Source organism: Bison bison, unplaced genomic scaffold, assembly GCF_000754665.1.
Source record: "Bison bison bison isolate TAMUID 2011002044 unplaced genomic scaffold, Bison_UMD1.0 scf7180017864525, whole genome shotgun sequence".
Classification (NCBI taxonomy): domain Eukaryota; kingdom Metazoa; phylum Chordata; class Mammalia; order Artiodactyla; family Bovidae; genus Bison; species Bison bison.
This window is the reverse complement of record NW_011495076.1, coordinates 12,541,485-12,564,514: the sequence shown is the minus strand read 5'-3', so window position 1 is coordinate 12,564,514 and position 23,030 is coordinate 12,541,485. Positions and strand designations below refer to the sequence as shown.

Here is a 23,030-nt window from a genome sequence, read left to right as displayed (position 1 = left end):
GAAAAACGGCAGCCCTGGAGGATGCAGCTTTGAAGCTTCCATTCCACTCCAGAGCTGGGTAGACTTACTCACCCTGTCCCAGGCTGTGTACCCGGGCTCTGCAAGGAACCCCTTGCTGGAGGGCAGGAGCTGATCATAACTCATCCTCTCCACATGCTGGCAGATGCCCAAAGAGAAGGAACCCAGACACACAAGCCCTGCTCCTTCCTCTAAACTCACCAGTTGGAAAAGTCTGTAGTCCTCCCCTGGGGAGAAATTAGTAAGGGGATAGAGAGAGCCAGGAGTATTACTCTAATGGAATTTCTTCCTCAAGAAGCCAGGAAGAAAGTATTAAAACTATAAAAGAGAAAATATAAGAGACATGGAGGATTGATTCAGAAGGTTCAGCAACTTGACTAATTAGAAAGCCATAAAGAGACTCAAAAATTGTGGCGTGTTGAGGGGGTGGAATATTAAGAGAACATCTCAGCGCTGAAGTTTTCAGATTGAAAGGGCCCACTGAGGGCTGAACAGGACTAATTTTTTTAAAACTTCTAAATACATCCTTGTGATATTTCAGAACACCAAGGATAAGAGCAAGTTTCTAGTGCCTTTCATGTAGGGGGTGCGGTGGGGTAGGGGAAGTGAAATGAAAACAGAAATCAGTAGGCAGAGAATCAGCTGCATATCAGATTTCCCATCTGTAACACTAGAAGCCAAAAACCTTGGAGCAATACCTTCAATTTTGAGGGGAATTTATTTTCAACCCAGAATTTTATCACCAGCCAAGCTATTAGTTGAGTGTGAAGACTGAATAAAGACTTCATAATACACAAGGTTCAGAAAATGCATCCTCCATGCACCTTGAAGGAGTTACTCAAAAAGGGGCTGCAGTAAAGAGAAGGAATGAACCAAAAGAAAGAGAGAAAACATGGCATCTGGCAGTGCCGTGTGCTCCTCTAGGAGGGCGTGATCCCAGCTGTGTCCAGGCAAGACTAAGAAGATTCAGGGCCACAGAACCCCCCCAGGAAAGGAGGGGACGTGGTGGCACAGGTGGAATGAGCATTGAGAGTGGAAGACATTGGGTTACAGTAAGTGCACTTAGTAACAAGTAAAGTAAGAAAACACCAAGCTTCAATCTAGCAACATTCTTCGTCCCAGACGTCCAATTGGATCAGAGATTATAAAATGCAGTCCTGGCACAGTCCTTGGTTGTGCGGTTAACTAAGGAGATCAAACCAATCATTCCTAAAGGAAATCAACCCTGAATATTCATTGGAAGGACTGATGCTGAAGCTCCAAAACTTTGGTGAAGAGATGACTCATTGGAAAAGACCCTGATGGGGGGAAAGACTGAAGGCAGGAGGGGAAGGGAGTGACAAAGGACGAGATGGATGGCATCATCCACTCAATGGACATGAGTTTGAGCAAACTGTGGGAGATAGTGAAGGACAGGGAAACCATGGGTTTGCAAAGAGTCAGACACGACTTAGCCACTGAACAACAACAAATATTTATTGTTTTCAGTTTTTAGATTTGATGTTTAGACATACCATGAGACACTTAATTATGGTTATAGAACATTAATGCTCTAATCTTCGTCACCACAAAAGGACAGACCATGCTGATGGAGACTGGGAAGTGGAAGGGGAGGAGAACGGAGGGGGCTGCAAGTATCCTCATCTCATGAGAGAGAGCACTGCTGACTTCAGGAACTAGAAGAGGTGTAAGGATTCTCCTTGAAGCTGGAGACATCATCAGAACCAACCATGATAGAACCATGTTGGGAGTCCGGGGGAGGGTAAAATTAGTGAGGTGTGAATCAAGTTTTCACCCTCACCCATAAGAAGTCTATCAGGGACTATACAGCATTGCTTGGAAGGTAAATAAAGTGACTGGCAGAACTGTCACACTCAGTTGTGCCAGCTGTGCGTGGTGCCCCTCTCCAGAGGGCTCCATTCACTGGCATTCAGGTTTGTTTAGTTATTAAGAGAATTTTCTGGTGGATGTCCATAAAATACCTTGAGGATGGGATTGTGTTTCTCACAAAGCTGGAGGAAAACTAGTACAGACCTTGTTCTACAGACACGTAATGAACCACCACAAGGGCACAATGCGTTAAAAATGACCGCTCTGGGGTTGCGCCAAGCAGACCGGGAGGGGCGAGGTGGAGTGGGCACAGCAGAGAGTTACTGCTTTTTATTCTCTTTGCTGGACTCTAATTTTTTAAAATCATGTGTACATGCTGCTGCTGCTCCTGCTGTTTAGTCGCTCAGTTATGTCCAACTCTTTGTGAGCCCATTGACTGCAGCCTGCCAGGCTCCTCTGTGCATGGGATTTCCCAGGACAACCCACTGGAATGGGTTGCCATTTTCTTCTCCAGGGCATCTTCCCCAATCAGGGCCTCTCCTGCTTAGCAGGTGGATTCTTTACCACTGAGCCACCTGGGAAACCCCATGTGCACATACTTAACTTTAAAATTCAAGAGTAATACATAAAAACAAACACAAAAAGGCCCAGACTGTCTGGCAGTGCCTGGATGTCCCCAGGTCCCCTGCTTCGTTCACTCATTTCTTCACAGTGCAAATAAAAAGTCTGTTGCAGGTCCACAGCTGCCTGCGTGGGAAGCCCCCAGCCCCTCTTCCCGCGCCTCCGGAGACCCCGGAGGAGAATCCTTGTGGCAGGGCCCTGCGCGGAAGCCTGTCCCAAAGCAACGCTAACGCAAAGGGCTGTTTGTGGGAAATTTTCCCTGGAGGTCAGGACATTTTGGAGACATAGGATATGACATAGCTTCTAATTCAGTCCTCAGATATCCCAGTTTCTAGAAATGTAAGACTGGCTCTGCACGTGAATGTCTTACCTGCTCTGGCCGTGGTGCGGACTCCTTTTCTACTCCACCACCTTCCCTGGTTTGGACGTGACTCAGCCTGGCTGTGTATTAGAAGCACCTGGACCGGAAGTGCCCTCAAGGTGGGCCCCACCCCCTGCCCAGGTTATGGTGTATTCCGCTCCAGGAGAGGTCAGGGTCTCTGTGATGGAGGCAGTCTCCAGATGGATTCTAATGTGTAATCAGGAAGAGAACCACTGCTCTACTCTGCTCTCTCTAGTTGCCAGAGAATAATTCCAAGATTCTTGGTTCGTTTTTCTTTTTAACTTGAGGAGTAGTTTGATTGTTTTTCCCTCTTTCGGATTATGCAGCCCCTCAGACAGCATCCAGATTGTAAATGAACATTCTTTCCCTTCCTTCTCTGTGTATGCACACATATGCAAGCCTTTTAAAAGTGCATCATACAACTTACATTGTTCTGCAGTTTGCTTTTCACTTGATTTCCTTTTATGCCTGTAAGAATGATATTATTAATTAATCAAAAGCCACATCATATTCCTTTATTAAGCACATACCATTGTCTTGCTGACATCATCTGAGTTTTTCCTGATATTTTGCTAATTATGCTGCAGTGAACATCCATATGGGTCTGTATCCTTCAAAGCTTGTGCAAATATTTTCAGAGTATCACCAAAGTCAAAGGATACTATACATTTAAAATTTTGATAAGTATTGCAAAAATGCTATTTTACATGACATATTGATTTAATCTCTCACCAACAGTTTGTTAAAGCATCTCCTTTCCATGCTCTTATCAACACCAAATATCAAATCATTGATTTTTTTTTTTTTATTATTTGCTAACCTGCTAGGCAAAAGCAAAAAAAGTGTTACACTATTCGAGTTTGCTTTGTCTGACTCCTAGTGAAGTTGAACATCTTTTTATCTTGTTATTACTACTTTGTACTTCTCCTATGAATGAACTGTTTCTTAGATTTTTTATGACAATTAGTTTGGAAGATGCAATGTGATTCCTATTTCCCTCCTTACCTCTTTTTTGCTCTAATAGGTCTATAACATTATCCATTTAATTCTTGATTTAGTCAAAATAGAGGGAAGCAGAATATGCACAATTCAAAATTTGAGAAAAACACAATTTACAGGACTATTTAAAATGCATTTGTAGAAAGAGCATGGATCTGTGGGCGAAACATATCTGACTCACATTTTTCTAAAGTCTGCCTCTGTCTCACAGGGATGACTCTGGGGATTTGACTTTCCGTGCTGAGCCCTGGTTTCCATAACTGTAGAATGGGAATAATAATCTACTTTGCCTAATCATGGTAATTACATAAGACAATGTGTGGAGCCTGGCACATAGTGCCGTGCTTATTACTATAATGTTGTTATACCATTTGAACATTGGAATTCTTCTAAACTAGGAAGCATTGTTGTGAGCTTCTTACTCTTACATCAGCTACTTTCTAAATGAGGCCACCTAGGCTTAGATCCCCTGCCCTCTGCCTCTCTGATGGAGTGGGTCCTCTTCAAGGTTAAAGATTTGAATGTCAAGTCTGCAAACTCAGTATACAGAAGAGGCAGAGGTAGCCCCCAAGTGTGACTGAGCACTGCTTGGACTGCCTGTTGGGGATGGGACCTGGAGATGCCAGCAAACCCAGTACCAGAGAAGGCGGCTCACTCTCCCCCGGGTTAATTGTCAGAGTCTGTGATTAAACTCCAATCAAGAACTGATCATGGTTCCAGTGGGAATACTTTCACTTATAAGTAACAGACCCCAGGGAACCTAAAAGATGAGGAAAACTCAGTATTTTGGATCACGAGAAGTCTGGAAGGAGGGCAGGGCCACGGTGGGTTCACTCAAGCAGTTCAGCAACACCCTCTGGAAGCTAGTTCTTCCTGTCTTTCCAGGCTGCTGTCTACAGCCTGTTGCTTGTCCTGCATTGGCTGCTTCATGTCCCAAGGAGGCAGCTGCAAAAAACTGCATCCAGAGACAGAGAAAAAGACATTTATCTCTTTTAAAGAGTGAAGGAACCTTTCCTACAAGCCTCCCAACAGATTATCTGTAACATCATATTGGCCCAAACTGTATCACTACATACTCTATGCAAAAAAAAAAAAATCAGTGGCATAACAGTGCAATTAGTATTAAAGATTTTGGTTGTTGTGGGTCAGAAAGAGTCCAGGCCAGTTCTGAAGCACGTGGCTACCCACACCTGAACAGAAGTTAGAAGGAAGACAGAAGTGGGTGCAGCCACTCAACAGTGAACCACGGTGATCATCAACAGGGTGTCCCACTCCTGCATGTGCTTATAAGAACTCATAAAGTGTATTTTAAATTAATATGCAAACCCTTCAGTTAATCATATACAAATACCAAGTTCTAACTTTGTAACCTGGAAACTTAGTATTAATATTATAAAGGAGAGTAATATATCCCATTATTTTCAAAGACAAGTATTACTTGCGAGTAAATAAGTCAGCTTTTAAAGGAATAAGCTTTGACGAATAAGCGTTCATAGTCAGTTCCCAAACGCTTGGCATGGAGTGAGCTCTGTGTGACTCCATCAAGATCTTTGGACAGAAAGCTCCTGGACAGGTGACCCAAGTGGGGCAGAGGGGGTGGAGTCAAGATGGCCCTCCTAGCGGTGTTTCTCTGGCAGAGGTCTGCTGTCCGGGTCACCTAATAAGTCTCATACCAAACACCTACCATATAAAGATAGGGGGCAGAGGTGGGGGGCACAAGGGAAGTGTAGTTCCAGAAAAGGAGTCCATTCTGAAACATCCTTTAAAAATGCCCAGAGCCCCGTGACCCAGAGGACCAAACTCAGGACATTTCTCCTTCCTTCTATGTCCTTCCCTCCAAAGCTGGCTTATGCTGAACAGGGCAGACTTCAAATGTAACAGGACCCAGTCATCATGTGGGACAAAGCAGGGAAGGTGTGGTGCTACGGCCTGAGCCAAGAAGGGGGTGCATAATCGTGAAGCCCTCATGCTGTCTCGGCTCCTGCTAGATTGCTTTTGTGGGACTGATCTTCTGGAATGATGAACATTCTGTATGCTTGGTTCTACCATAGCGTTGGATGGAAACTGAGTCTGTGCAAGAGGCAAAACCTGGGTAGAGTTACCTGGGGTGAGGCCCTGGGGAGGGACAGGCAGCCTGGAACACTGGTTTCTGTGAGGTGGGGTGTAGGGTGAGCTGGGGTGCTGTGGGGAGCTCTACCCATTTTGTGCTGGAGCCAACCCCCATATCCCCACCAACCCCAACGAAGAACCTCAGAGAGTGGGCAGAGTTCCAACCATCAGCTCCAAGTTCCTAGAAACAGGGCTATCAATGTGTTACCCTAAGAATTTTGTTCCTAGCACTGTCTCAGATAATGTCACCAAGGGGTTTCACTCCCCTGCTGCCTCTGCCTCCCATCCGCACCACCCCTTGGCTTAGACATGCAAATGGAGAGGGCGGAGGCCCTAGAAGGCAGGTTTCTCATCCTCTGCCCTGAGCCTGAGCTGAGGCCAAAGACTCAGACTTGGTGAGGTCTCCAGGGTTGGTCTCTCCCATAGCCTCTCTCACTCAGAAATGAGTGTCACAGTGCTCTGGGGAGCTGATGAGGGAGACCCTACTCATCCCACTTGCCTCTATCTCCTCTCTCCAAAAGAACACAGCAAGCTCAGCTCTCACTGAGTTATTCAGAATAACTCAGCCAGAGCTGAGTGATAATCCCCCAAATTTAATGTCAACTTCAGGGTCACCGACTGACTTTCCAGTGTACCCTGACTCTGTCCTTACCAGCTGTGTAAACTTGGACAAGTGCTTTTACAACTCTGTAAGTCTTGCTCCTCAATCATCTGCAAATGAATCCTGTAACACAGGCTTGTGAAGATCAAGGTCATCGAGACAGGGTGCAGAAGCATCAGCACAATGCCTGGACCATGGGAAACACGTCATAAATAGGAATAATCAGTATTATCGGCTTATTGAAAGAAAACGGGCTTAGCAATTATTCATTTGAGTAAGAGGATACATTTTCAACATAGTAAAACTTATTTAGAAAATTCATTCCCTCATTCTTCAAATTGGCTCCACATCCCAGTAAATTCAAATTAGTGAGGCTTTTTTTTATGCCCATAGGGAAGCAGGTTCACAGTCAGGTGCTGGCCCTCGCCACCTGCTACAGTCAGGGTAGTGTGCCCAGAGTGACTAGCAAATGACTGCAACATCTCCCAGTCCTGAGTCCCAGGATCCTGGGTCTTCAGTTACTTCTCTTTTCCTTCCCCTACCCCTGCCTTTAAAAAAAAAAATTATTTTATTGCAGCATAGTTAATTTACAATGTGTTAATTTCTACTGCACAGCAAAGTGATGCAGTTATACATATATATGCTTTCTTTTTCATATTTTCTACCATAATGGTTTATGGTCACTTCCTGATTGCTTGGAGGTAAGAAAAGTGGCAGCGTGTGTGTACATTTGAATCTGCCTCCACTGAACTCACCTGTCCTTTCCCACAGGCTGTAAAGAGGTTCTTGAAACAGGAGTGCAAGTGTCATGGCGTGAGCGGTTCCTGTACCCTGAGGACCTGCTGGCTGGCCATGGCTGACTTCAGGAAAACGGGCAATTATCTCTGGAGGAAGTACAATGGGGCCATCCAGGTTGTCATGAACCAGGATGGCACTGGTTTCACTGTGGCTAACAAGAGGTTTAAAAAGCCAACGAAAAATGACCTCGTGTATTTTGAGAATTCTCCAGACTACTGTATCAGGGACCGAGATGCAGGTAAGTTCAAAACACTTTATTCAAAGTACCTAATTCTTCCGAGAATCAGCACTCCTCAATTTAAGTGCAGTACTGTATTTTCCACCTGCCAGTCCTCTAAGTGCAGCCTACTGTCTTCAGGTTCAAAGCTCAGGTTCTTCAGCATTCATATTTTAAGTGCACAGAAAGCTTTCCTAAGCAACTGGAGAAATTCACTGATAATGTGCAGATTCTGGAGAAATGGAACCCAACAAGAATGTACGTGGCAAAAAGTCAAAATGTGCAGATTAGCAAAAGTCCTCAGCCTGGGCAGAACTCTAACTGGTGGGTTCACGTCCACTACGTATAGAAGCCCAGCATCTTCCCTGTGATTTGACGCTCAGGGGAGGACAGCTTTGCAGTATATCTGCCCCTTTAAGTCCCACCTTTGTGATTATGGAAGAGGGTCCCACGGCTTTAGAGTTAGCCTGTTCTGAAATCCTCCATACTTCACACTCCCTTGCTCTTTCCAAAATGCTCTGAAGTTGCCAACTACTTGAAAGCAGGAATTCATCCCCACTGGCTCAGCTGTCGGAGAGCAGTGGATGAGGGCTGCCTAAGAGGCACTTCGTTTATTAAAGCCACACCCTTCCCTTGCTGACGGCACCTTCCCTGTCCTGAACTCACTCAGAGGGCAGGTCCATCAGCCTCAGTACAGCAGTTGCCACCTGTGGGCTTTACACATGTGCTTTTCTCCACCTCTTGCCCCTCCTGGTCAGCCGTGAACTCCGGGCTTAGCACAAAATCCATGCAAAGACTTTGATACAGAGTAAGAATGAGCACTATGTCTCAGTGGAGAGGAGGTGATGGGGAGCCCACAGCCAACTTATCTCAAGCCAACTTCTCAGGCTTAGTAGAAAGCAAGGGAATTCATTACCAGGAAAAACATCCTCAAATTCAAATTCTGAATTTGTTTTTCATTCCAAAGTAATTGCAAAGGAAACAGTAAAACAGAGCAGACGTCAGCAGCTCCTATCACAGGTCTGAGCAGGATTATCAGGGGATGTCACAAAAAGTCCAGAGCCTCTTCTTTGTCCCCGAGTGGTTGAATTGCCTTCATGGTTTGATGAGCTGGTTCTTTGCAGCCCTGGAGCACGTTTGGACATGCAGCCCCTGGATTAATAACTGCTGAGCGAAAGGGCCAGATGCTGTGCCCTGCTGCATTCCTCACGTGCTTTGCGACCTCTAACAAGTCATCCTACCTGTCAAGCCAAAGTTTCCACCCAATCCCCAAGAAACTTGTGTTTTGGTACAGGAGGGTCCCAGAGGTGTGGGTTCCTTTGTGCTGTTAACTAGCTGCTTAACTTCAGACTGCTCAGACAAGCATGGGGCTGATGACATCAGGATCACTTTAGGAACAATGTACTGACTCCTGTGTGCCAGGTACTGCTCTAAGACCATTGCACACATGGTCTTATTTAATCCTTAGAACCACCCTATGACATCAGTGCACTGGAACTGATTATTGAAGAAAAAAGACAAAAATGATTAAGAATAGGGTGGCTCCTAGTTGATCAACATCAACCAGGAACCAAATTCACCTCTTATATTTTTGAGATCAGTTAAGCACCCTGGATATCACTGTCCCTATTGTACAGATGAGAAAGTGAGTAACCAGCTCAAGATCTGGCTGGTCTTGGAGGGGATCAATGTCCAGTTGTCTGACCCCATGGCCTGTGCTCCTAGCCCAGACATTACAGCTTGCCCCTGTCTTTCTCCCAGGGCATGTATGTGAAAGGACGGGTGAAGCATGAACCTCACGTCAAACATAGGAGGACCTGCTTCCCCTGGACATCTTTTCTGGTTTTTTGAATTGAAGCAGTTTGCACAGTGAAGCAGTTATGCATGATGACCATTTAACTGCTACAGATAGATAGAAAGACCTTACTTTCTCTTCACAATGGGGAGATTCTGAATTGAATCCCTGCTGCCTCTTCAGGATACTAAGTTATTCTTGCATACTTTGCTTTTTATACTCCCATATATTAGAACATGATTCTGTTTCTTGACCCTAAAATAGCAAACACATTTGCAGTACCCACCACATATTAGGGCTTGATCCATATTCTCTCATTGAGTAAGGTGGAATGTTATTATCCCACTTCATGGGAGGGGAAACTGAGGCTCAGACAGGTTATGGATTTTTCCCAAGGACGCTAATGGGTAAGAGGCAGAGCAGGGACTTGAATCCAAGTCCTTCCATCCTTGTAACTATTTCACTCTGCCTCCAAATGCACCAGCCACAAGGTCTACTGCTGCGGGTCCAGACTTTCTGAGGGAGGTTATATAATTTATTCACTCTCTTAATTTATTTCCCTTCTATTTTAGGCTTATTTTAGCTTCTCTGACTTAAAAAGATTTGAATTTGGTTCTGGATTGGTCTTGATTTACCAGGAGCCACCTTGTTATTTGTTTAAGTAGCCAGTTCCATTGTTTTAGATCAGATTTCCACTAAGATTCCTAGATTATTCATAAATTGAACTATACTTAAGGCCTTTTCATTTTAGCTAAGCCTAGAAAAATGCCAAAGTCATCTATGAAAACTTGCAATATTTCTTTTTAGTTCTGTTGACTGTCAGATGACTGTTTTAGTAAAAATATGATTTAGGGTGTTTGATATTATGTGGAGAAATTTTGGATTGCTGACAGTATTTTTTCATTGTTCATATCTGGACAAATAACACTTACAAATAACACATATATGAGATGCAGATTTTCTCTGAGACAGCCTCCTTTAACCCAAACAGCTGCTGAGGGCCTTGCCCTGGTCTGTATAGAGATGAGACTTTCTCCAGGCTACTTTCTTCTAGAGACTTCTGTGGTATGTACTCCGAAAAGTCGGTCAAAGTGTGTAGTTCTGAATCTTCCTGGAGTGGCTCCCAACTTTTGATTGTGCAGGCAGTGAGATATGACAGAGTCTGAGAACTGTGAGAAGGGGAGATTCCTGAATCTAACTCAGTGGCATTCCTTCTCTGGGCTCCCCGCCTTCATCTGGGTCAGTGCTAACATTCTCTGCTGTACATTTTAAGAAGCACTCACAGTTAACGAGTCAGGACACCACTGAGAGAGTCTCTCCACATGATTGCACGACATCAGACCTGCTTTATGGTAAATGGAACATGTTCGAAATGAGTTGATGTTGTTCAGTTGCTAAGTCATGTCTGACTCTGAGACACCATGGACTGCACAAACCAGCTTCCCTGTCCTTAGAAATGGGTTACCATCAGAGTTATCCAGGCTCCAAAGTAAGTCAGAAGTTTTCAGTAAAATTTAAATCAAATATATTTGTGTGTGTGTGTATATATATATATATGTATTTGTGTGTGTGTGTGTGTGTATATATATATATATATATATATATATATTCACTCTTAAAACTGACACTAACTTTTCCCTTGATTTCATCACAAACTACCCACTCTGCTGTATTGTGGTCATTTTATCTTGCTTTTTTAAAAAAAATATCATGTACATTTAATATTCAACTGATTGGACAACTTCCCTTCGTCAGCACTTAGAAAAGCAATGGTGGTGAGAAGACTGAATATTGTCAAGTCATAGGTATTTGGAATTGGCAGACTTTACTCTTGCTAGTTAGCGGCTTCTTCCTGTTCAAATCCACTCATAATCTGACTGATGTGAGCTGGCTTGTTTTGTCATTTCAATTTGTGAAGTGGATAAAGTCTGTAGGTCTAGTCCACTATTTTCCAAAGTGAGGACTTCTTCAGAGACCTGTTGGATCAGAATCTCGGGGTTTTTTTCATGAGATTCTGTATGCTTTTCACACTCAAGCACATCAAAGTCTGAAAAATCCATAGGGTTTCCCTGGTAGCTAAGATGGCAAAGAATCTGCCTGCAATGAGGGAGACCGAGGTTTGATAAATGAGTCGGGAAGATCCCTTGGAGAAGGGTATGGTTACCCGCTCTAGTATTCTGGCCTGGATTCCATGGACAGAGAAGCCTGGCTGGCTACAGTCCATAAAGTTGCAAAGAATTAGACACAACCGAGCAACTAACACTGTCACTTCACTTTTCAGGGAATCCACAATTCCCTGATTTTCTATAAGTATCAGGTACAAAGAAATCTTACTGAGAGATTTTTTGTTGTTGTTAAATATCTGATCTCTTACAAAGGAAAAAGAAGTTTTTCTATTTGAAAAGCTCTAAAAAAATGTCACTCAAAAACATCCCTGCCCTGACTTACACAGTATAAGAGGATGTTCTTTCACATTAAGGCAGTTTTTGGGACCCTCTTTTACTGGGAAGAGCACTCTGAAATGATTTCATCCATCAAAGCTTCCCTTGGAATTAGCTTGACGGAGATCATCAAGTCAGCCCTTTAGTGAAGGCCTGAAACAATGATATCAGGACTAGTGGATTTTGGTGAGAATTACAGAAGGGTGAGTCAAGACCCTAGGGTATTCTGTCTGAAGACAGACCCAAACCTCAGGTTGGAAAGGTAATGGGAACTTTGGGTGAACTCCTACTGAGAGTCAGGCCTTGGACTGCAAGCCTTGTGTGCATTTTCTCTAAATCTTCACAGCAGTTACCTCTATTTATAGAGAAGGAAACTGAGCCTCTGAAAAGTTAACTTGTCCAAGATTTTGTGGCCTGTAAGTGGTAAACAAAACAAAATAAATAAAATCAAAACAAAATTCTATACTTTTCTTACCTTACTTCCTGAAAATTGAGAGTAGCAACGGGGGGGCTGTGTAATAAAAAGGCAGCATGAGGACATAGAGCATAACAGAATGAGGTGCCCGCAGAGCAGGGAGCTGGGAGGTGGGGAAACTTCAACCGCATTCAGCTTAGACTGCCTAGAAGCCCCATTCAATTACAAGCCCTTTCAGATTTGGAGGGTGTTAATGTCTTCAATTGCTCCTAAGAAATGATAAGCTCGAAAACCTGTAAAGGAGGATTTTCTTATGGCAACAATAATGACAAAAGACATTTTTTACCCCCCAGTCTTCCACTGAAGAAGCTGAGTGCTCTGATGCTCAACTATAAATACTTCCTAGAGATTCGGAGAGCAGGTACAGCTGTGTGATGCTGTGCATGTGACATTTTGCAGACTGAACTGGAGGCCAGATCTAGGAACTGGGCTTTCGGGGATGGGTGGTTGTGTGGTTATCTCCTCTGGTTATTGCCCCTGGCATCTGTAAATCAAAGAAGCCCTTAAGTTAGAGATAGGTGCATCTCTGGCTAAAGAATGCCGCTGTCTCTCCAGAGAAGGCCTGCACCTAATCACAGACCACTTGCACTGCTTATTCTGTAAAAACCCTGACCTGGGCCAGAGGTCACCACGAGGTCTCCTCTCCCACTGTAGAAAACAAGCAATCCTCCTGTCAAGTTCAGAAAGCAAGTGGAGTTCACCAGTTGTTTAACTTGTTACTGAAAGCCTGAGACAGGTTTGCCTTGCTGTCTAGAAGTAGAACCTTCCTATAAAGACTTTCATAAGCCGAAACGGCCAAAAGCGAAGAAGTGATTGCCTTAGAACACATCTTGCTAACAGATGCACAGAGCCCATGGAGATAAAGCATGGACACTCCCAAACTCAGTTCCGCGTGATGACGCCTTGATACGGAGATGCTGAGTGCAGGTCCCAGGGAAGGAGCTGAGCAGGGCCACTCTTGCTGCTCCGGGTGGGTGCTGCTACTGTACCCGCTTGCTCCAAAAGCAAAGGCTCGGTGCTACTTTCACTGTTCGCCTCTTTCGGTAAAGCAAAAATTCTCTTGGGATTTCTTCTGGTTAGCAAAAACCGGTACTGATGTAGGACTTTCTGCAAAGTGAAATGCATAAAGTGAACTTCCTCAGAAATCAGAGAACAGCTTTACCTGCCTGACAGCTGCAGGCTGTGAACGATGTGAGTTCTTGGGTATCATGGTTCTTCCCACATAAATCATATTAGCAAACAGCTCAATACCTATGGGAACACAACCCCATTCAAGGCTTACCCAGTCTGGTGTTCTAGACCTACACCGTGGTGTGACTAGCTTGCAGAACCTCTGAACTCTGTGGTTACGACCTGATAAAAAAAACAACAACAACAAGAGAACGCCATGGCAGCCAATAGCAGTGGGCGGACCTTATTTTGATCCGAAATGTACAGTTCCCACCAGGATATCTGAGGTTCCTCATCTCTTCATGGAACAAATATTTATTAAGCCCCTTCTATATGCCAGAAACTACGATAAGCCACAGGAATGCAAAGATGAGGTAGTCAGAACTGGTCTTTGCCCTCATGGCTTCATAGGCCTCTCCGTCCTTGTGGATGACCCAGGTGGGTGGCGGGCAGGGGACACAGGCTAGGTGCTAGGAAACCCTACCTGGGCCAAAATGTGATTTTCTTAGGTTTCAGTTCTCACTCCACTGCTCTATTATGAGGTTTTACCTTCCATTTGTCACTTTGAAAATTAATAAGTTTTTTATCCCTTTCTATGTTAAGCTTTATTGTAGAAATTTCATGATATCTAAAAAAGTGCTAAGACAGCTAGAATAGGCGAGAATGATACGAAAATATATTGGTGAGGTTTTTAAGTCACCATTTTCACAGTAATTGTTGATTGATTATCTTATATAATGGATATCAATATTATTTGGTTGACCCTCAAATTCCTGGTGGCATATAATGCAGATAGCCTATCCCTCCTTCTTATAACACTATTTCCTTGACCTCTGTAACACCACAGTCTCCTGATTTTCCTCCTGACCTGAAATTGGTCTTTCTCAATTTCAGTTGTTAGTGTCTCCTTGTCTACTTCTAAACCTTGAAGATCTTCAGGGCCCGATCTAGTCTCTTCTCACTGGTTCCTCTGCATTTTCTCTCTGGGTGTGCTCCTCCACTGATACGGTTCTAACTGCTATCTCAGGCCTCATCTGTGTCCTCTCCTCTCTCTTCGTTCTGTATTCAACCCCCTGCTTAACAGCTCCAGCATGCTCATGTTTTTAATCAACCTACTTCTGTTAGAAATTGAGCTCTAGATTTGTCCCATTCCCCAAACATGTTTTCCCCAGGTTTCCCCTTCTCAGAAAATGGCATGACTGTCCATGCCATCGGTCAAGCCATAAACCCACACATCCTTTGTCACACTGCTTTCTCACTTCCACATCTGGTCCATCACCATGTCCTCTTAAAATGTTCAGAGGATCTATCACAGAAAGCCTTCTTTTTTCATTCCTAGAATGTGCCAGAAGTTTTTATTTGTTTAAATATTTGTTCACTACCTGTCTGTCCCACTGGATTCTGACTCCATGATGGCAGGAACTATTAATATATCTGTCTATTCACCACTGAATCCCTGGTACCTAGTACATAAACATGTGTTGAACTAAACTGAATGGCAAGTTATAAACAACATAAAATATGTTCATCATATTAGCTGGATACTTATGTTGGTGCAGTGTCTAGCTTAAAGATAATTCGGTTTTTTTCAGCATGTCTTCATTCATCACTGATTATTTTATAAAACACAGCCTATGAAAATTCCCATTTAAGCATAAGTGTTAAATGGAATTTTTCCTCATATTCAAGTGCATTAGTGGGGTATTTACAGAGCCTAAGATGCTTCTGGCTACCCATTTCCGTGGATGAGATAAAAGGTCTTAAATAAAGGCAGCAGCAGACTCTGTATGTTACTTTTAGCTGCCACCAAATACTCAGTTCTTTTACTCTTTGGGGGGCCTTTTTCATTTACTGTTATCAGTGGGATTACAGGCTAGTTCATCAGATTTCATTGTTAACATACCAAAATACCTTTTACAGCCAATGCTATTTTATAGTATAGACATGACCTGTAAATCTGCATTTCCTTTTAGAATACAAGCTTGCTAGAATTACGTTTTAGGATACACTAAAAAGTACCCTGATTTGACACTGACAATTAGATTGAATTTGTGAAGTTTTTTTAAAAAGATTTTTTTTTATTTAAAAAAAAAAGAAAATATAATTTTCTTATTTCTAAGTCTTTGACATAACTACTAACAACAAAGAATTTATCAAGTAGATATTCTTTACTTTTTTGGAAATAGAAAAAAAATGTTTCTAATTACTGTATTAATGTGTGATTATTTCTAATTACTATATTAATGTGTTACAAATAAAAGAATGTTAAAGTGCTTTAAAATAATGTATCTGCATACTTCTTTTAAGCTTTCCCCATGAAACTTATTTTGTGCTGCTGTGGTAAATCTCTTCTTAAAATTTGCAAATTTCATATGCCTATGAATTTGCAAATTTCATATAATAAAGAGCCCTGCATTATAGATTAGGAGGTGGATGCTGCCTATGATTATTTCTACTGATTACTAATTGGGTAGTATTGGACAAATTCACTTCTCTGGATCTCTTAAGATATGTATCTCACTTAGAAATTCCTAAGGTTCCTATGACTCAATCTACGAATGAATAGTTTATTAATTAATCTTACTCTAAGTTTGCAATAGCAGAACCTGAATCTGATGCCACAGACTCTCCTGTCATTTTTAATTTCTATCATTTAAAAATGTGCTACATTTTTTGTATATGTTCTCTTTATATATCAAGTGAGATATTTCAAATAAAAACCAGGCTCTCAGCTCCTCTGTCCTCACCACAGTGCCCCTGGGTGAGCCCTTCCTGGAGAAGTATGCCCCTGTTTGGCAAGGGAAGGTTGATATTAATTTGTAAGAAATTGATTTTAGTACTTAATAAATCAGGAAGTATGTGTTTACCATCTGAGTAATATGAGACCTACTGCAGTCCTTAGGGAACAAGATGTATGAGAAATCACCAAACATTTCAAAACAGTGTATGAGCCCTACAGCCTGATGTGCTAACATTACAGGACTTGGGAAGATGGTCCAGGTGGGCTTGGAGCGGACAGAGAGTGCTTGATGTAAGGTGCTGAAGTAGGCCCTGAGTCTTGAGGGGTGGGAAGACTTTCAGTCTAAAGGAGTGAGGGGAAAGTCCCGCGCGGCAGGTGAGGGTAACTCTCTAATAGTCTACATGGCTGTGACATCAGAAAGTCACTTCAGTAGGACAGTGAGGAGTCAGCTTGATGAGGGTGTGGGTGGAGGGTGTTGGGAAATAAACTTGGCTTAGGCTAGTTAGCGCCAGATAAAACCTTGAAGAGTCTGACTCAACAACTTTAATTCTAGGATAGGATTCGCTAATTTAATGGGACGCTCTTTCCTGTGCCAGTCAAACCTTTCCTAGTGATTATGAGAATGCTGAATAAAATGCCTTGAGATAAGTGGAGAGACATTGTCCCGGCTGTAGCTTTACGATCCTTGATGCAAGGAAGGGGGAAGCCTTCCAAGCAGATGAATGTGCGGCCTCTAACATGTGCTCTTTAACATTCTTTTCTTCCCTCGATAAATCTGTGTTGTGAATGACAACATGTAAGTCAGCCAGAGGAGAAACAGCCTATTGGATGACGGGCTTAAGCGAATCTTGCTTTATGCCCTAATGGTCAACATATGGGCTTCTGTCAGCCTGGAGGGCAGGAATTTCCAGAGATACAGACCCATCCAGAGAGAGATAGAGAAAGCGCCCTTCCTCCAGGTCCCTGAGGTGTGGGTCTGGGAACTATTAGCACAAGCCCCCCATCCTCCTCTGCTGTCAGGAAGATGCATGTCAGTGGAGACAGAAGTGTTTCTGCGCTGGGAACCCTGACTCCATTATTAATTTTATAGCTCTGGGGATGGCATGCTTGATTCTGTAATGTTCCTTCAGCCTTGCTCCACCGAAGGTGTGTTATGTGGTCCCAAACTTACACAATTTAGAAGCTCCAATTCTTTATCCTTTTCCCTCACGGGTTTGTGAGCTCTTGTGTGGGTCAGGATGAGGACAACACCTGTGGGAGGAGAGAGGTGGATCTGGCTGGAACCTGCACCCTCCCATGGTTGTAGACAGCCTGGATCTCCCGGGCACTGACTCCAGGCAGATGGTCTGACTACGGCGTAGTGTGAAGACGATGGGTCTGCTGGGCCTGCGTTCTGCACCACTCTGGGCACTGAGATCTGTACCCAGCAGGCCATACATCTGGGCATATTTCACAAACCTAAAGCAAAGGGAAGTCAGGGAAAAGAGTTTCCAACTTGGCACTTCTGTTCAGTGAACTGAGTAAATCAAAGTGTAGTAAGAAATAACACTATAAAGCAATGTAAATAATATTTTAAATAAGCATATCAAATCTGAAGCATCTAAATATATGTTTATCCTTTTAGCATATCAGTTTGGGAGGCTGATATTAGGGCCATTACTCAAAAACATTTTTAAAATTTCTCCTTTGAAGGATTTTTAGAGCCAGCCACACAGGCTGTTATAGACTTTGTATGATGCAAATATGTGACCAATTTGGCATTTGGAAATGGCACAGAGAATCTCAGAATGAAGTCTGAGAAGAGTTAGGTAAGTGATCAAGTGATGCCATTTCATTTTAGTGAGATGCAAGTTGATGCTGTCTCGTGCTCAGCCACTTCAGTCCTGTCTGACTCTTGGAGTGCAGCCCACCAGACTCCTTTGTCTGTGGGACTCTCCAGGCAAGAATACTGGAGTGGGTTGTCATGCCCTCCTCCAGGGGATCCTCTGGACCCAGAGATCGAACCCGTGTCTCCTGCGTCTCCTGTATTGCAGGTGGATTCTTTACCGTTGACCCACTGGGGAAGCCCAGTTGATGATATAGGCTTTTCTAAACCAGAGAATTCAGCGTAGAGACGCTCCTCCCAGAGTCTCAGTCACATCAGTGACATACATTAGAACCCCCTTGAGGGCACACATGTTTTAGAGATGTATACCCTGCTATTACAAAGTAATCAGTCCGTCTATTTCCTCAAAAAGGTGACAGGAATTCAACAGGAATATTATAAAGGAAGAATGCAGCATAAGCTATAAGTACCATGCTAACCAGCCTTCTTTACTTTCTTACATAACTATATGTCTTAATTGTCAATGACATATCATGTGCTGGAGAAAAAGTTCCCCTCCAAAAGAGCTATATGTCAGGACCTTTGCAAGTTCATCAGTTGATAAAATAATGAAGGGAGAGAGCAGGAAATAGGTAGAAGCACTGATCACATACTGTTACACATGAGCCAGCTTTCTGGGGCCTATTTCCTATTTTCTGGTGGGACATGAGGCCCAATCACAAGGTCCAGACCTCCATCTCTGGGCTCGGATACGCCTTCTCCAAATTCTGACCCCGCCACCTGCTTGCCATGTGATCACTTAACCTCCCTGACCTTCTCTTTCCTCATTTCCAAAACAGTGATGATAATAGTACCTACTTTGTAAGTACTTATGAGTATTAAATGAGATAATGCAGGCAAAGGCTTATCACAGGGCCTGGCCTGTAAAAGTTAAATATTGGCCCCAGTTATGAACAAAAAGAAGAGAAAGAGGATAAGAAAAAATGTAGAGGGGGAAAAAAAAGAAAGAAGAAAAGGGGTAAAAGAGAGGAGAAAAGAAAGGATGGATGAACTTCAGCTCTATCTGGCTTTGAAAATGTAAAAACTGTCCCTTTTGGGCTTAAATCTGGTAGCGTAGCTGGTTTTATTTGTGGCCCAGGCAGGGGTCATCAGATCATGTAATGAGTGACTCATTATTTAATAAGTTGGTATATAATTTAGAATAAAAGTCTAAAATATATGTCCCAAATATTCAGAACTAAACAAGGAGTCAGATCATATAACTCAGTGACTCCTTTTCATACACATGAGCTCACTCTCCCACACACACGTGCACAAATGCATAGTCTTGATTCTTTCTAAGGATGATGGTGATGGTGATGTTTTCTGTCTTGAAAGAGTAATGGGAGGTCCCGAAGACAATAGAGGCCTACTGCTGTCAATCATACTAAGTCCTTATTCTAATTTTGATACAGGAAAACAATACCAACAAGTTTTATATAGCTCTGCACTCTGGCAAATGCTCTCTTCAGGGTTTTGATGACATAGCTCTGTTGTTATTTAGTCACTAAGTCACGTGTGACTTTGCAACCCCATGGACTGCAGCACTCCAGGTTTCCCTGTCCTCCACTATTGCCTGAAGTTTGCTCAAACTTACGTCCATTGAGCGGAGAAGGCGATGGCATCCCACTCCAGTACTCTTGCCGGGAAAATCCCATGGCTGGAGGAGCCTGGTAGGCTGCAGTCCATGGGGTCGCTAAGAGTCACGACTGAGCAACTTCACTTTCACTTTTCACTTTCATGCATGGGAGAAGGAAATGGCAACCCACTCCAGTGTTCTTGCCTGGAGAATCCCAGGGACGGGGAGCCTGGTGGGCTGCCGTCTACGGGGTCGCACAGAGTCGGACACGACTGAAGCGACTTAGCAGCAGCAGCAGCAGCTTGTCCATTGAGTCAGTGATGTCCTCCAATCATATCTTCTGCCCAAATTACAGCAAGTGTCAGAACTTCCCTTCCTCCCTACAGTCTTCAGATCTAATGAGATCCAAAGCCCAAAGCAGAGCGGTTGGCAGTCTGTTGCTAGGCGGCTCCGCCTTCCTCTCAGCCGGCCTGTCCTGATGCTGCTCATCCCCCAGAAGGTCTGTGGCCGCTCCAGGCTGCAACCTCACAGCACTCTCACATCAGCAACTCTCAACCTTCTGTTCAGAGTCTCAGTGTTTTCCAGCATTCTGTAGCTAAACACTGAACTGCTGAGACAACTCAGTGCCAGAGTCTCTGTCTCTTTTTCTGAAACCACTTCTGAGTTTAGCTCTTGCCGGTGGCCATCGCTCTGTCTGCTCCTCTCAGAGTTTGGACGATGTGGAGATTCCTTCACTGAGTAGCCGTCTGTCCAGATGGAGTCTAGTCCAGTTGCTGCATTTGGGGAACAAAGCCCACCAGGGCCATTACTCAAGGCTGAGCTAGACCACCAGCGTAGACCCCCTTATGCTCGCAAGCCACCAGGGGACGACCACCGCGTGTGATGTCAGTAAAAGGCCACAGTCTGATTCAGGAAGGAGACATTTTGTCTCTCTGTCCTGGCCCCTGTGCCCCACAACCCCAAAGTGGGTAAAGAATTCGAACTGCATTTTAATGGATTTATATTCTGATAACAGCATATCAGCAGAAGTGAGGAATGTTTATCAGTGTGCAGGGCTTATGAACAAAACACAAAAAAGGTAAAAATTCTGAGTCTCCTGTGGACGGCAGGTGAGAACACTTTTCACACCTACTAGGGGTCTCGTTCACACCCCGGGCTTCAGTTGCCATTCAGCAAAAGATGTCCTAATCCGTGTCTCCATCCTGACCTCTCTCCTGAGTCCCAGAGGATTTTTAGTGACCATTCCTACCTGGATGGGCCACATTCACAGCCAACTCGACATGCTGCAAACTAAGCCCGTTATCTCTCCTCAAAGCCTGCCCATCCCAGGTGTTCCCCACCTCTGAGAAACCCTCTCACCTGTTGGTCCAGTCAGCCCGCACATCCTGAGATGCTCCTCCTCAGCATCTCTCGAGTCTGTTAGCCTCTCCCATTCGCACACCATTGTCTCCGTCCAAGCCACATCATGTCCTGCCCAGAGTTTCATTGGTTTCTAACTTGTCTCCTGGCCTTCACCCTGGCCCCCTGCAATCCAGTCACCCCTGGTGATTCTTCTGAAATGCAAATCAGATCACGTCACCCTTTTAGGGAGCACCCACTGCCCTTGGCTAACATGCAAACCCCTGAGCCTGAGACACAAGGTCTTTCCCAGGCAGCTTCTGCCCACCTGACTGGCTCATCTCCGGCCACTGCCGTTTGAGCGCTACCTTCTCACCGAAGTGAACACCCTTCTGCTCCTCACACATTTCCACGTCTTTGCACATGTGGCTCAGCTGCTGCTTCCTCTGCCTCCTCTTCCTCTTCCCCTTTCTCTTTTCTCATACCGCAAAGTGCATGTATCCCACATGTACAGCTCAGTGAATTCTCAAAGAAGCACCTCTGGGTATTAATAATACGTGCCCAGATCAGGAACTTGAACAGTATTCTGGAAGTCTCCTTTGCGCCTCTTTTCACCACAACCCACCAAAAGACGTGACTACCCTGACCTCTAATAGCATAGTTTCCCCATTTGCGCTTTATATAACGAGCACCCACGCACGGTGCATCAGATGCGTGCTGCTGCACAACAAACTGCCAATCAACCTGCTGGCCTGAAGTCGCCCTGAAGTCCCGTCTTCAGCCTCATCACTTCTTTTTTTATTAGTATTTTCTCTTTCTGAATGTACTCTTTGGCTGCACTGGGTCTAGTTGTGCCGTGTGGGATCTCTATTGTGGCACACAAGCTCTTGGCTGCAGCATGTGAGATCTGGTTCCCAGGCCCCCTGCACTGGGAGCACAGAGTCTTAGCCTCTGGTCCACCAGGGAACTCCAGGCACACCGCTCCTTTCACTTCATCATCAAGCTTCTTGGTCCCCACCTGGCCTTTCCTCCCCACTGCGCCCTCGCATATTGCCCCAGAGGCAGCTCTCATTAAAGCACACTAGTTGCCTCCCTTATTGTTGAACCGAATGAACAGTTTTCAGTCTTTTCCTACTTGACACATCATCACCCCCTACAACTCGTCCTTTAATCCAGTGAGTCACCAAGACCCAGTGATCCTTCCCCTTTAACACCTCATGCATTTGTCTTCTGCCCCCACTCATTATCTCTTGCCTGGACTGATCCAAAGGACTCAAGACACCACCCTGCCCCAAGCCACTCTTTCAGATTTATCATTTTGACATATTTTTCTCTGAATAAAAATCTGGACTGGCTCACCGCCCACCATGCAATAAAGTCCTAATTGTAGCAAAGCAGGAAGACTCTTTGGCTCCAACCTCCCTTTCCGTGTTTGTTGCCTAACATGCAACCTCTGCCTCGGTCACGTTGAATCTACACAGTCTCTTGTATACTTGACCTCCAAGTTTCTACTGGCAGGTTCTCTCTTGCCAGAAAGGCCTGTCACCCCATTCTCCCTTCAATCTTCTATTCATCCTTCATGTCTTATATCTAATGCCACCTCCTCTACAAAACCATTAACAGCTCCTTTTCTGATCCTGTTCACTACTATTAATATTAATAAATATCATTATGATAATATGCTTCATGCACTCTCCCTAGAACATAAACTCCTCAAAGCAGGCAGGATCTTTGTTTTGTTCATTGACACAGCTCAAGCTCCCAGAACTAGGCCTAGCACATAGTAGGCACTTTTGTTAAACACTCGTTCAGTGAATGAATGAAGTGAAGTGTTAGTCACTCAGCTGTGTCTTACTCTTTGTGACCCCCATCAACTGTAGCCTGCCAGGCTCCTCTGTCCATGGGATTCTCCAGGCAAGAATACTGGAGTGGGTAGGCATTCCCTTCTCCAGGGGATCTTCCCCATCCAGGGATTGAACCCAAGTCTCCTGCATTGCAGGGAATTTCTTTACCATCTGGGCCCAAGTGAATGAACGGTTAACATTTATTGAGC

At 44.2% G+C, this 23,030-nt stretch overlaps 1 protein-coding gene across 2 annotated transcripts in view; it reads left to right on the top strand.

Moving 5' to 3' along the window:
- Positions 1-23,030, top strand: part of WNT2 (wingless-type MMTV integration site family member 2) — a 44,564-nt gene that overhangs the window by 17,280 nt on the left and 4,254 nt on the right. For both annotated transcript variants that reach the window (XM_010831221.1, XM_010831220.1), the window contains exon 5: positions 7,332-7,596. In XM_010831221.1, coding sequence (XP_010829523.1) covers positions 7,332-7,596 — 265 coding nt within the window. The remainder of the gene's footprint in view (positions 1-7,331; positions 7,597-23,030) is intronic.